The following is a 16,035-nucleotide window of genomic DNA, read 5'->3' on the forward strand; positions in this document are numbered from 1 at the left end:
TTTACAACATTGCAGCCTTCCCCTATCTTTACGTCACTTGCAAATTGTTAGATTAGTGAAATTTACACTTTTTAGCATGTAATTAACTCACTGATCCTTTATCCTTGACGGGCGGCCATATATATGGCCTTGGAGGTACTTAACTGGGTACAAGGTAGCCCCCTGTATTAACCTGCCACGCTGTAGTAAATCCCGAAATCCTCACTTGGACTCCCCTACTACCAGGCATGAGGGTTGCACAATGAAACCACTAGGCCAACACTGCATTGTTGTAAACTCTCCATACGCTATCACTATCTGGATATTAATAGATACAACGAGACCTCCTCTGTTTGTGTCGGAAAAGATCTGGCCGTCCACGTAGTGTTCCTACGAAAGAGGTGGTCAAAAAGTAAGGGAAAGAATTCGAAGAAATTCTGCCCGAAAGCAAAAGATTTTATCTCCGGAGATGAAGAGAGCACCTAGAACCATGTGGCGTATATTAAAAGATGACTAAGGACTTATAGCCTATAAGAGACGTACTAGTTATTTCTTAACTGATATTTAAAAAAATGAATAGGGTAGTAAAATTGAAACAAACTACTGAAGCGGCACGCAAAGGGAGGTCACAAAAAAATGACCGTATTTATGCTCAAAGCTCTAAGAAAGCTTCCCAATTAGTCGACAAAGTGCAACGTGGGCACTATCCGACTTCAGTGATGGTTTTGTGGCTATGACTGAGCCATGCTTTTGTGAAAAAGGTATCAAAGTATCGGCACAAGTGTATCAAGATACCATTCTTAAGAAGGTAGTGAAGCCCCTCAACAACATCATGTTCAATAACCAAGAGTAGTTCTACCAATGGCAAGACTACAAAAGTCTTGGTTGGAAACGAACGTTTCGCACTTAATCAGAGCTAAAGACTGGCCGTCGTCTATACCTGATCTTTTTCAGCTGGATTATGATTTATCGTCAGTTTTAGAAAGTACGGCTTGCTTTAAACGCCTGAAAATTGGGTGTCCATACATATAGGGATAGGCAAACAAATTTAACGTTTTAAATAAGGAAAGTAAAACAAAACAAAGCAGTCCTTGTTAGTAGAAATAGTTGTATGGGTGTATGTGCGTGTAAGTGTGTGTGGATGTCAGTGTGATAGTGGGCGAGGGTATGTACGCGTTGTGAGTGAGTGTTAAAAGGTTGTGTAATGTGTTTACCTGTTTTGTATTTTTTTCAACATTAAAGGAAACTGTTTTATATTTAGTAAGAAACGAAACTGAATATTATACATAAATATTACAAAGAAACTGTTTTATATTTAGTAAAAAACGAAACTATGTTTTTAAAGGCACAAATCAAATAGAAATATCTTCCTTCGTAAGCTGGCTGAAGGACGGAAATCTATAGAATCGAAATATACAAATATAGAGGGACAAATACTTTTAAGCAAATGTCGGATTATTATATTGATATAAGATATAATACAAAATGTATTATGTAAACATAATAAAATATGTTGGTGATCGCCACTTACAAGAATGTAATTTAGTGTTATATGTTGGATACATTTTACTTGTTTATTACTATTACTATTACTGTGTAAAATAAAGTGATATATTGTGAAACAGAAAATCTCAATTTCATTAAATCTCAAATAAATTCAATAATCAATATTAATAAATAATAGTTTGTTAATCATATAAATTTACAATGATTGTTTTAAATTATTATTCTTGTATTTCTAATGAACCAACCGCTTAAGCTTTCTCAATTGCCTTACAATTTATTGTGCCTCACTCTATAAACGTTCTACAATACTGGACCAGCAAGATGCGCTAAATAATTTATTTATTAATTCCTAGTTTTCATATAACAACTCCACTATCATGTTTAGTTGTTATGTTATGTTGACTTCGTTTGGACAAATTTTAGATAAGAATAATGTTATTTCACACTCTTATTCATTAATTAAAAATCTCTTTTTATCACAGTGCCAACGCAATTTGTCAGAGAGAGTAGAAGTACCTTAGGAGAGTGGAATTAGACTGATTTAATTTTGAATAACTTAATAAGGTGGATACAGATGTAAATTAATTTTTCTACGCCATTAATAGAAATATAGCAAAACATATAAAGAAAACTATATTTATATAGCCGATACATACGCCATACAATATAATGTTGACTCGGTGAAGTCATTCTACAGGGCTCTCAGGGATTCTATCTATGTATACTATTTAGGGCAGTCTACCAATGACCGCCAAGGGTATAAAAAACTTCTTAATCTATGATCGCCGTCATGTGTACTTTGACCGGGAACCTAACTAGGCCATCTTATAATAAATAAAACGCTTTTATTTTATTAATTTTTATTATGCATTGTTATTAAGTTCGGATCTCCCTGTTTATACTCAAAATTTATTTGTAACCATAGTCAATTATGGTTAGAAACTATAATAAAAACTAAGTAGTCACGCACGGATTTCAATTGACAAGACTCTTTAAACGAATTCCTGCGGTTAATCCGATAAATATTTTTCAAGCAAAGCCGTCGTTGTTGTCCAAACTTTTTCTACTAATTCTTCATCCCTTCCATACCGTGAAATCGTTTTAACTTTACAATCAGCGTAATGATTGCCAGACGATCCCTCCAATTTGCTTGAAGCACATAGATGTATGCTGGTTTGAGCGCCTTGCTCAGACGATTTGAAAAAGATATCAATCACGAACAATATCACACTTGACAGGAGGAAATTGTCAAATATTTTTGTTTTCACAATTCCTGGATGAACCGAGTTAACAGTAATGTTCTTATGCAGTCTTTTTGATAAAGCCTTCATCCACAGAACGTTACAGAGTTTGCTGTTGGCGTACAACGTTGAAAAGCTGGTTTCCTTAACTCCTATGATGTCATCTATATCAAATTTAGCATAATAGTGTGCCGCTGAAGCTACTATTACAATCCGGCTAGATTTGGAAGCTGCTAAGGTATCGAGTAACCTTAAAGTTAGCAAAAATGGCCCGAAATAGTTTATCTGCATTACCGTATTAATACCATCTTCAGTAAAATGTTTGTTTATAGAACCAATCCCAGCATTATTCACCAATATGTCTATGTGGTTGTATCTTCTTTTAATATCCTCTGTGAATATTTTAATACTAGCAAAGCTAGCAAGATCTAATCTGGCATATTCTACTTCTGTGTTGCCAGTTGCTTTGACTATTTCATCAACGGTTTTATCAGAATTTTGCACATCAGCAATAATAACTTTTGCACCACGTTTAGCCAGATCCTTCGCTGTTTCAAAACCAATTCCTGAATTGCCTCCAGTGACAATTACAATCTTTCCATCGAGCCTTGTTTGACAAGCGCATATCCCAGCTTTTGGCTCAAAAATAATTTTGTAAATGAGAATACTTAACGCACTGCATATAATGATAGCGAAAATGAATATTATAAACCATAAAATGACTGTGAACATGTTAAGACAAGTTCTGAGTCAGACTAATGCTTAACGAATTATTATGCGATTATTTTCAACATCAGAGCAAACTGGTAATTATAGTGATGTACAAAAGTATTTTTTGCTACTTGTGTATTTTAAAACGATTTAAGCTTTGTTGACATTTTAGTTAACCAACTGCAATAAACAAATAGATCGTTTATTTGTAAAGTGGTACATTCAGATGGATTAATTATAAAAATACACATGCATTCCCAATAAAATGAAATAAGACTTGAAAAATAGTTTTGTTGTTGCTTGTGCTCGCAACTTATGTGCGTAAATTAAGAATAAAAGGGGTACCACTAGTGTAGAGAGAAACCGTTTAAGGGTTTATCAACACCTAACAGAACAACACTAGGACAATTATTTATCAAAATTATGTTCTGTTAAGACCTATTACATTTTAATTATTAACTGATCTTTGACTCGTACTGTAATAAATTAACATAGAATGCTATTTTATAAGAATAATTAACTATTCTGAATACATTAAATAAAATCTTTTCCTTATGAAAAGGGATTTAACTTTTATATAGAAAAACGTCGCTCAATATTAATCGATCCGAATTTATTAGAACTGGCATGTTAAAAATAACTTTATCAAACAAATATTAAGGCTGTAGATCGTATAAGTCTTGAAAGGGCTTATTTATCTTGTATTCACGCCCTTTAAGACTCGTTAATAACTAAACGAGTTACAAGTTACAGTCCTTATTAAAACAAGAAAATACGTAATTGCTTTTATTGTATCATTGCTTTATTACTTCCATAGTTCTATTCCAAACTTTATTAACAAAATCCTTATCTCTGGCAACTCTTGCAGGTCGCCTCTCTTTGCATTCTACATAATAATTACCAGATTTATTTTCAAGTTCTGGAGCGACACACAAATGTATACACGTTTGGGCTCCCTCTTCAGCCGTCTTAAAAAGAAGTCTAATAACACTAAGTATTGCAATTTTCTGAATAACACCGAAAGAGTTATAAATGTCTGTGTAAACTAAACCTGGGTGAACACAATTTACAGAAACGCTATCCACTCGCTGTGCCAGAGCTTTAGTCCAAATGACATTGCACAGCTTACTATTCGCATACCTTTGATAGTACGAGGATAAATCTTTTGATTCTAGATTATGCAAATCGATTTTTCCGTCGTGCTGTAGTGATGATGTCACTGTCACAATTCTACTGGGTTTGGATTGTTGTAACTTGTTGAGGAGCAAATTTGTAAGCAATGCTGGTCCGAAATAATTGATCTGCATCAGCATATCAAGTCCATCTTCAGTCAAGCGATAGTTCAAGCCACTCACGCCGGCATTGTTTACTAAAATGTCTAAACGATCTTCAGTTTTATTAAACTCTTCGGCAAATTTTCGAATGTTTTTAAAATTAGCCAAGTCCAGTTGTCTATGCTCAACGTTAGAGTTGCCAGTGGTGTTGATGATGTCTCTAACAGCTTCTGTAGACTTAGAGACGTCTCTACTGGCTATGATCACTCTAGCTCCTCGTCTTGCTAGATCTCTGGCTGTTTCTAATCCGATGCCAGAGTTACCTCCGGTCACTAAAGCAACTTTTCCACTTAATTTTGTTTTACACCGACACACGGCTTTTACGGGCTGAATCCAAAACCGAAGTCCGATGAGCAATACAGCAAAAGGAAGAATTAAATAGCTGGTTGTTTTAAATAAAGTCAGTATTAAGTGTGTTGGCCACATTTTAGATTTATGAAGGCCATTGGATCAGGACGTTGCTTATATTTGATTCGAGGATGTCAATATTGAGATTGTCCAAAATTGTGTACATTGTGAATATTAGGTGTGATATAGCTAGGTTTGATCAGGTATAATTACCGTGGTAAATACGACGTTTGTTGACAAGACTGTACCTCTAATTCTCATAAGTATAAAATGTACAAGGACATTCTAAACAAGTTATTACCCTACAGTTATTACCGATAAAGTCTTAATTTAGTTTATAATTTAACATGCTCTTTTAGTTAAGGTATTATTATTAAAAAATTTAATACAACGGTATGTACCTACGAAAGATAATCAAACGATTTCACTATAGAATAGGGGCTAATGGGATGGCGAATCCTGACATCAGGACTTGGATTGACAGGACTACGTGGCCGGCCACTGATGCATTGGTATACTCTTTCTTTGTAAAATAAATTATCATAGTTTTACTATGTTAAAGTTATAAAAGCTATTATGTAAATACTTAATAATAAATGTATTTACAATGAAAAAAAAAATCATTTGGAAATTACGATATCTAGATTTCCTTCACAAATACACGAACGGTAAATAGCCCTATATGATTAACGGCATTACCTTAGCATTATTATTTAATAAAATAATTACCAGCATGACAATGTATAGCTACTCTTCCTTCTTGTAAAGCGAAGGACAGGACCTTCGCCATATCAAGTAGACCGCAAAGACTTGCTTCTCCATAGTCAGGCCAGCCGAAGTTATAGTAGTATACTGTGAACAATTTTTTTAAACAATTTTATTCATTATAACTGTTTAATAAGATTTATGTAAAATTATTTTCTAAAATATAATAATTACGTTCTTTAGTAACTACGATACTATATTTTATGGATATTTTTTGTAGCTATCGAGTTGGTGTTTGTTGTCAAAGGTTTGTATCAACAATCTGCGCTTACAAATCATTGATATAGCATCATACAATTAAACTCGCTAACGAATTTATTCCGGCCTTCGCACCAGTCCGAGGTTAGTTGTCCTTGTCGATGATCCTTCCTTTAGGTTGGAGGAACAGACCACCTTCCTTCCTCCACAGGTTTAAAGGCTTTTGGGATGTATTGACCCCTTATGATATTGATCCCTTTAGTTCGGCATAGTTTTGACAAAATAATAACCGCACTGCGCACAATATTTTTTACTTTAAGATAGAGTTAAATAATTTATGCCTACTGGTCGATATTAAAAAAAAATTATGTGGCGCTACAGCCTTTTTAGGTCGGGGCGTCAGATTTCTGTATGTTCTATGATCAATTGCCAATCTAATAGGGAAGTACGTGATCAGTCTCCTGTGCCTGACACACACCTTCGACTTTATCGGTCTAAGGCAAGCCGGTTTCCTTACGATGTTTTCCTTTACCGTTCGAGCGAATGTTAAATGCACAATTAGAAAAAAGTCAATTGATGCACAGCGGTGTCGGTTGTCGAACCTACAACCTCAGGGATGAGAGTAGCACGCTGAAGGCACTTGGCCATCACTGCTCAACTGCTCAATATTACGACGCTATTATAGTTATGGAATTTGGTAGGTTTTATAGTTATTATGATTACGGTTAATATAAATGTTTATTTAAGAATTAAAAATTGTTATTCTTAATAAATTAATTTCTGTACGAGTACAATAAAGTGTTAATAATTTGTATGTGATATACATATATAATACAAGGATAAGGATACAAACTTAATTACTAACAAGGCTAATAACTGTATGTAAGTAAACTAACTTAATCTAACTTCTTGTTTTATAAGTAAGAATTAAAAGGCTTTTTTATTATTATATATATTTATAATACCCACTGTCATTCGCCATGAAGATCACAGGGTCATAGGTGAAACCAGAGTTCGTGAGAGGAGGACCACAACTCGCATGCTCTCCAGGCATTTGTAAGTTGATCACTGTGCGAACACCCCAACTGGAACAAACAAAAGAACTATATAATTCATACGCCAAATAATTCCAGACAATTAAAAATCCAGGTTTTTTAATATGTTTTGTGTATTATGAGTTAAAAAAAATGTAGTCTAATAAAAAACGTCTCTCAATACGTAGAAATATCCAAATATTTAATAATAGAAAATGTGGTTAACGAACAGGAAGGTCACCTGAAGCTAAGTGACATTCACCGCCCATGGGCATTCTCAATGGCAGAGAAAGAGAGTGCTTGCTATTTAAGAATTGGTACACTCTTTTCTTGGATATATCACCAACAACTTCACCGTCCCAATCGGGTAATTGCATTAAAATTTCCAAATCACTGTCACTAGAACTGGAGGACGACGAATATGAACACATATTACTAATGAATATAAAGTTGGATCGTAATCCCGATCCATAACCCTACAAATTTCACCGATAGCTATCCGGGATTGATTTGGCCAGCGTAAGCAACTGTCAAAATGGACAGATAGGTTATTGGCATGTGTAAACATTAATTTTCATACAGAGAATTCAATGTCTGATCGGTCCTCTGAAGGATCATTGAACAATTACATTGGTAACTCAATCTATGGATTGAATATTGGCTTTTCTGTAGAAATGGATTGGATTGTCGATGTGAGATGGCTGAAATTGGATTGAGATTGAATATAAATTTTGGCCGTTAGTCGAATTGGTTCGGTTATACTAAAATGATGAAGCGACTTCGTTTACGTCTTTTGGTCTTATATTATGAAATATGAAAGAATTGCAATAATATTCCAGACTTTAATTCAAAGTCAGATCTATTTTTATACACTATGATAAAAAGTATTTCATTATTTTTAAGCGCTGGGCCCGGCTCTTTGGAAAGATTTAGAGGGAGGTATGCGAAGCTCATGATTAAAGCCCTCTGTCCAGAGGTTAAGTAATAGAAGCCGGTGTTTCAATAACAATAGCAAAGAGTCTACGAGACGCCCAAAAGGGGAAGTCATGGTCAACCATTATAGTGGTTGCTTTAGGCGTTTCCGGCTGCGGGAGGATTATACTCTTCTTTTTAATTGGAGGTCTTTTCTCCCAGGGGGTCAATTCCACAGTTTGCAAAAGAAAATATTGTGATTGTGGAAGACTTCGTTTAGTTTACGCTGTGAAACCTTTAAGTTAAAAAATATAATTATTTAGTTGTTTTTTTATCCTTCTGACGTAAAACAAGCTACCTGATTATTTTAAATATGAAAAGAAAGAATAAAATAAACAGGAACCTTGTAGTAATTACAATTTTTTATAATAAATTTAAAATTCGTGAAGCGGAACTAATGAATATAGGATTTAAGTTTGACTCATATTAGAGTTTGTATTGTGTATACTATAGTATTATGTATGTGTCACATTATGTCATAACATAACACAACACAATGTACCTGTGAAGTTGCTGAATGATGTTTCTAGCAGCGATGCTCGTAGTGCTAGGACGCGCCATCGCCAGAATGTCTACGGTGACCCTGAAACAATAGTCACATTATAATATAAATAAATATATAATGATATTTTTTTACCATTTACGTTTATTACAGAAGTTATACAAGGTCTACTTGTATTGGCTTCCGCCCGCGTATGAATAGAATGTATTTTGACCAACGTAATTGTATTAATGTATTTAACATTTATATTTAATTCCAACAAACAAATATTCACAATTTTTTACCTGCGTAGTAATAATAATAATTAAAAATTAATAAATAGAAATTTTAAAAAAGTTTAGTCTCTGTGGCAGTGTACCTTTAACGTTGGCAGAATATGTTTAAAGAACTTTATTTCTCATCACAAAAATACGAGATACACGTCCCAATTGTAGTTCACTACATTCACTTTGACATGCATTTTTAATGCCCCCTTGAATCTGTCAAACACGCCAATATTGCGAATTTTAGATGGCAATCGATTAAACAGTTGCACACCCTCATACCAAATCGACCTCTTCCAATAATTTATCCTCGGTGTATTGCGATACTTATTCGTTGAGCGAGGAATGCACCAGCTCTGGGTCACCGGAAGTATTTACAACCAACTAATAATAATCTTTAATTAGCGTCTGTGCACTCAAATAGTTAAATAGTACATCGGCTATTTTACCAAAGCGCAAAAATCATGGGGCAAACAAAACCAATAACTTCCAATAAAACTGATTTAGACGTGTCTAAATTCTTACTGTATGATAAATTCAAACAATTAACCCTTTAAATTATTTTAATGTCGAAGACAAACTTCGTTTGATTTTGTCAATTTAAGATGTGTTGTTTTTAAATATCTCCACTACTGCTTTATTTCTGGTAACTTCTGGTAAGAGACAAACACTGAATACAAAAGGTCTACCAGACCTGGTACCAGGTTTCTCTGTTGTAATATAATAATGTGTTACATAAGGAAACGATCTCAAACATTGATAAAATATATTCATTATACATGTATATATAATAAACTGCGTGCTTGGTATCAAAAGCAACTGACATTTTAGACACATGTCAATACAATGCAACAGGTGGCGCTAGTAGTAATTAAATAAATATTTTTTAAAATTCATAATCATTTATTCATTTAGGTAACACAAACTTTATTAACTTGAGATATAAACTTTATTAACTTGATATATAAACTTTATTAACTTGAGCAATAAACTTTATTAACTTGATTTATAAACTTTATTAAATTGAGCAATAAACTTTATTAAATTGTCTTTTTTTTAATTTTAGTTGTTTAAAAGTTTTTATAATTTCAATAATTATTTTGCCGTTTATGTTCACCTTATAATCTGTATCGTTTCTGGAGTTTCTTCCAGTCACCTTGTTTATTATTTTCAGAGCTGTTGTTTATTTTAAAACTTAAGTGTTTCGACTTACTAACTAATAAAACTTTTTGAGAATATCCTAACATGTGTTAATAAATTCTTCACTGTCATTTTACAATTCATATATTTTTCTTGTGTAACTCCAGAGTTGCCCAGTTACAAAAGGTAGGATTCTCCGAGACCAAAAGAGTCTTTGGAGTGAACACATTTTTGAATTCATCAATAAATGAATCAAAATTAGTTAGTTTGCTGATAATAAAGATGTTAACAGGAGCTATATCACTATAGATATTGTCAATACAATTGCCGTGGTGGCTGTTATCCTAGTAGATACAATAAAATTATATGATTTAAAGAGATTAAGCATACGTTTACTTGAACTAGAGTTGTCAAGCAAATTTACATTTAAGTCTCCACAAACAATCAATTTTTCTTGGTTTTTTGCAACATGTACACCTGCTGTAATATTTTTTACAAATCTATCATATTGAGCTGTATAAATTTATTCAATTTAAATTATAATTAATTTTATTATTGATTTATATAATAATAAATTTCTCCAGTTCCACTATACTTCAATAAGCCATTCCACAAAGAGGCTCACTATATCCTTCCTTTCTTCAAATTTAAATTGTGTAATAAGCAAAATTTATGAGCCATATTGCATTATAGCATTTTGCATTATTGCATTTCCTCTTCAGAACGAACTACCAATTAAGTTTGCAAGGTCATAGTAATAACGAAACATGTTTTAAACATAAGACCAAAAAACTTGAAATATAAGTTTTCATGTAAATTTTAAATGAATATATTTATCGCGTGACTCCGTTCCGTTTTATTATAGTGATTAGGTATTACTTGCAACTTAAATTGTACGACTATGTACCTTACCTTGAAATAATTATAGTTTAAATAAGCAGTATACATATATATAGGCTGTCATTCAAGATACATATTTTAAATAAACAGAAAGCTTGCTATAATAGCTGGTATAACTTTTATGACCAACTTATACAATACTTTGTTAACGTCATGTGTAGTACAGTCATAATGGTTTAATTCCAATGAAAATGGGTGATTTTATCAGCCAATTGTCATTGTCTGGGGCAGTGTTGGTCTGGTTTCAGCGTACGACTCTCGGTCCCTTCTGTGCTCGAATGGATTTGCGATGTGCGCATTTATTACTCTCTATTGATGGAGAACATAGTAATGCCCGTATTAGACCCACGTGTGGCATAAAATGCTGATCACCTACATTCTGTTTAGACAAAACAATCGATGACGTATCATAAATCTGAGGTCCAGACCATACTATTGAAGAGACAGTCTGATTGAAGTATTTGACGTTTCGTTCTACTATTATTTGAAGAAAAATTCGAATGTTAAAACGCTTTGTCGAATCGACGAGGACGATGATGTCATACTATGTAAATAAAATGTCTTCTTCGTATCTGTGTAATCAAAGACTGAGTTTTGATCGAGAAATAATTTAAGAATGATAATAAACACGTCAAAATCTTGATGTTTGTTTTCTTGTTTAGGGAGCGTTCAAGTGTTGCGTAACGAAATTTGGGGGGGGGGGGGGGCTCTTGTAAAACGTTACGATGCGGGGCGGGGATTGAATTACGCGTTATTGTTAATATTGTTACGAAGACGGGTCGACTACAATGTTTCTAGGTTTTTCCACTACTTAGAGAACTTTTTAGCAGGCTGTAATATGATTTCTGACCGTTTCAGGAGAGGGTCAATCACATATTAGAAAATTGTAATTTCCATAATGTTACCCTAGTTTTCAGGAAGCTGAAACCTTTTTTCAGTCGGTTTCAGAACATGTGTAGTAGAGTGGTGCAGTTTTCAGGGGACCCGTTTTCAGGCGTTTTCAGGCCTAGGTATACCCCTTTGATGAAGGAATATTCTAGACCAAACTTTCTAGGTGTGAGACAAGGACGAAATGATACGAGAGAGAGAGAGAAGATCAGAACTGTGTAATTAGTGCATCTCTGCAATTAATTTGTGCCCATAAATTCCTCATTGATTTTTCAAGAAATGAACCCTTGAATAAATCTACGGCATTTTCTATCCGATCCCCTAGCTCGTAACAATATTATTTTCCACTTTCCAGTACTTTACACCACATAATGGTCACTGGGGTGGGTCACGAAACGTTTTACTATGGGGGGGGGGGTGTTCAAGACTCTCCAAAAATTGCGTGACGTAATACTTGAACGCTCCCTTACATGCAAATGAAATGGTGCGGTTTAATGATGAATGTTTAATTTAGCTTTTTAACATAATTAAAAATACCTATATAGGTTAAATTTGTCTTTTGTTGACATAGCTTTTACACAGTAAGAAAACACTTTTTAAACGGATTGAAGCGTGGGTCACGGTCACCGTTACGTTAACGTACGTTAAAATTTTAAATTATGTAAATAATTATAAGTTTATAACAATAATACACAGCTTCAATCCGTTTAAAAAGTGTTTTCTTAATAGGTTAAATTTACCAATAAATATGCAGTTAAAAATATTTTTAAGCTGTGCCAAATAGCTTTTTGTGAAAGATTTTAAGTTAATAGATACCAGTCTGAGTATAGTCCTTGTATCGCTGATGATCGCTTCGAAGGTAACTCATACTTGCATCGTGATCCACCGCAGAACAAGGCGCATTGTAACCCAGATGGTGTACATGTTCGTAGTAGTTCACCAAACGCACTGTATTGGGCGGATGGAGGGCGGTTCACTCTATGATGGGAATCTCTTCTGAAATATAGATTATACATATTAAGAAATATTATCTATTAAGATATAAATTACAGAAGTAAGAAAAAAAACTCTAGTTATTGATGCACTATCCCATTGTAAAACACTGAAGAAGAAATGGGTAGAAAACGCCACCAGGGAAAAGATGGAGGGGTTGCCCTCTTGCACGGTGATCTTACGTGCTTAATAAAGTTGGTGGAGAAGATTGGGAGAAAAATTCTCAAGATATAGAGAGATGAAGCCAGTAAAGATGGAAGAATGTTTCAAGGAATAAATGAGGCTTAATTATTATTATTAAAAGGAGGTGAAAGCGGAACAATGAACTTTTTTCAGTATACTGTTATTAAAAAATCGTATACATGTTGAACATGTACATTTGTCTCTTTCAGTCCAATTGTGTTTACAGTAATATGAAAAGAGATAAATACATTTTAGGTTATGTTATAGGCGAGTATCAAGCAATTCAATTATATTAAATATAAATGCCTTTAATTAATAAAGGGATTACGTATTGTTTACGTTTAACTAATATATATGTCTTTGCTTAATTAAAAAAAAACAGTGTCCCTACACCTGTTTGCTTCAGATTTCTAACATTTTGACCGATTAGATCGGCTTGAATTGTTTGATTGGATCGCTGTCAGTATCGCGATTGGAAGTTACAATATAAGGACGCTAATAAGTCACTGTTTACATAGAATAACAAGACCTTAAGGCTCGCTCAAGCTCAAGAACAACGCTGCTCGTTGAAAATTAAATAAACTTCACGTCAAACTACGCAATTACGTCCACTGATTTTACGATATTTAACACGTAACGTCGTCATTAGCTTCTCCTAACTGAACGAACAATTTTTGTCCATACACGTACCTAACTACGTTCATTTTTAATATAATCTTTTTTTATGATAATGATATGAGACCAGTTTTTATTGCTTAAATCAGTTCTTTGAAGTTAATAGTACTCAACATTTAAGGCTAAACTATCCAACAAAATTAAAATAAACTCAAATGTAACCGTATTGCCCTCCATAACAAATTCAATAGTAAAATAGATGAAATAATCTATTTTGCAGAATAAAATTGTCGGTTTCCACTCCTAATTATTCTTCATGAGCCCATCATTAACAACATACGCATTGAACACATATTTCATATCTGGTATTCATAGAACAATACAAACACTTTGCATCATTGACATGGCTTTTATCTGGACTTTTGTCAGAACTGTCGTTAGTTTTCTTCTAAGCTTGACCTTTCTACCTACTTGGATCTTCGTTTTGATTTGTGTCCTTTCTCTTTTTTCATTTATTTAGTGTCTTTTTGATTTGATTTTCTTTCTTTTACATAGGGTCATACAATTACGTTTTGTAAGCAATCTAGACTTAGCAGCCCTTGTACCTGGGTTAGTAGTTTTTCTACTTGCTAATTGTGGTATTGGGGTCTATTGAAATGGCGTCATACAGTCTCTTGATGTCGATGGATTTGGTGACCTCGTAATGGGAGATGCAACTTGTTCAAAACATACAGTGGATGTTTTATTCTCGTCTCTTGAAACAGAGGTTACATCAGTAAACATCGCATTTCTCATAACCGTTAGTAAGTTATGGATGATAGTATTTACTGCCAGGTGATAAACTCATGACATCTTCTCGTGTTAAACCGAACAACTTATGTTCCATTGTTTTTCTAGTTCTCCGTTAACATACTTTTTACTCTCCATTTCACATAAGCTACATCAGCTGGTAGATTTACTGTAGCTGACAAACGTCTTAAAGTTTTTCGGGGTACTATATACAAATTAGATCCCTTCAGTGACACCATGTTTATATTTCGAAGATCTTCGATTGCCTTTTTCATTAAAAATATCTTGTATCAATGGACCCATTTGGCGATTTCTTTGTGAAATTGATTTTCGTGGAGGCGTCGCTTATGGAAATAGAAAATGATAGCAGTTAGTTAGGTGGCCCTGTGTGGCATCCGCAATATCGTAGTTAATAAAATAAAAACAAAGGATCTATGTAGTTTTAAATAACATTATAAACAAATATAATTGAAACCATATAAAACCGTGGCTGTGTGTGTGTATCGTAAGGGCGTTTTTCTGACTCTCCTCCATTTAACCCGACAAGTTCTGACTGAACCAGGTAAGTATATTTTCTTTATAAACAAGCAGCAATTTATTATTAATTAAGTGATAGACATACACATATACGTGCGTTGCCGGCTTTTGTTATCTCTAAGAAAAGAATTTTACTTACAATACTACACTATACCTGTTAAGGAAATGAAAACTTCGAGCATTTGATAGGGTAAAACTATTTTTTCTTTCCGACATTCTTTTAACTTTAACCCTTATACCGTAAGGTCTAACGACCACTGACGCTTTCATATGTAAACAGTGACAATGACAAAGCATTACAATAATGTATGTAGGGTTAGCAAAATCGTGTACGTATACAAACTGAGGTAGCATATAACAAAAGACGAGCCAGCGACGTCGTGTAGCGACATCTACAATATATTCTTACAAATCACTTACGTTTCATTGAAACGCACTAACGAAGTATTTCGGATAAAGCATATGTACCTACAACTTACCGACATGTCCTAGCGCTGGATGATCTTATAACAATAGCTAACGACAAATTAAACGACGCCCGCGCGGCTAGGAAAAGTAATGTTCAGATAAGGGTAAAAATCGCCTTCATAGGGGGACCTATACTTAGTACTTCGCTCACTTCAGAGAGCTTCCGTCCTGGCCTTCAGGCGATTGTCATTGGGGCCTTTGGGCCGGCTATTAAGGTTAACATTATTAAGTTGGAGTAACAGTACACCTTCCTTCCACCACTTCGGTCGCAGTCGGGGACGTCCCCCGTAATATACGCGATAAAAAACATCGATTGAAAACAAGCAATGTGGATTTCCCATTCCGCTTGATCGACGCGCATCACACATGAGTTGATTGATCTCAGGGATTTCAACATTATGATTGGTTCTTTCATTTCGATTTTTTATTAAAGGTATGGGTTGTTTGTTTGTTAGCAGTGTTGGCCTAGTGGCTTCAGCATGCAGATCCCTGAGGTCGTAGGTTCTATCCCCGGCTGTGCACCAATGGATTTTCTTTCTATGTGCGCATTTAACATTAGCTCGAACGGTGAAGGAAAACATCGTGAGGAAACCGGCTTGCCTTAGACCCAAAAAGTCGACGGCGTGTGTCAGGCACAGAAGGCTGATCACCTACTGGCCTATTAGATTA

At 34.2% G+C, this 16,035-nt stretch overlaps 2 protein-coding genes across 2 annotated transcripts in view; both read right to left on the reverse strand.

Moving 5' to 3' along the window:
- The window catches only part of LOC123707825 (protein tyrosine phosphatase domain-containing protein 1-like), a 32,851-nt gene that overhangs the window by 11,953 nt on the left and 4,863 nt on the right, over positions 1–16,035 (reverse strand). The window contains exons 2-5 of the mRNA XM_045658180.1: positions 12,598–12,777; positions 8,591–8,671; positions 7,052–7,167; positions 5,849–5,971 (exon numbers count right to left, since the gene is read on the reverse strand). Of these exons, the coding sequence (XP_045514136.1) occupies positions 5,849–5,971; positions 7,052–7,167; positions 8,591–8,671; positions 12,598–12,777 (500 nt within the window). The remainder of the gene's footprint in view (positions 1–5,848; positions 5,972–7,051; positions 7,168–8,590; positions 8,672–12,597; positions 12,778–16,035) is intronic.
- On the reverse strand, positions 2,349–4,233 carry LOC123707226 (retinol dehydrogenase 11-like). The gene has a single exon (XM_045657095.1). It carries the CDS (start codon positions 3,456–3,458, stop codon positions 2,496–2,498), a length of 963 nt encoding a protein of 320 aa, XP_045513051.1. The 5' UTR covers positions 3,459–4,233; the 3' UTR covers positions 2,349–2,495.

This window comes from Pieris brassicae, chromosome 3 (genome assembly GCF_905147105.1).
Source record: "Pieris brassicae chromosome 3, ilPieBrab1.1, whole genome shotgun sequence".
NCBI lineage: Eukaryota > Metazoa > Arthropoda > Insecta > Lepidoptera > Pieridae > Pieris > Pieris brassicae.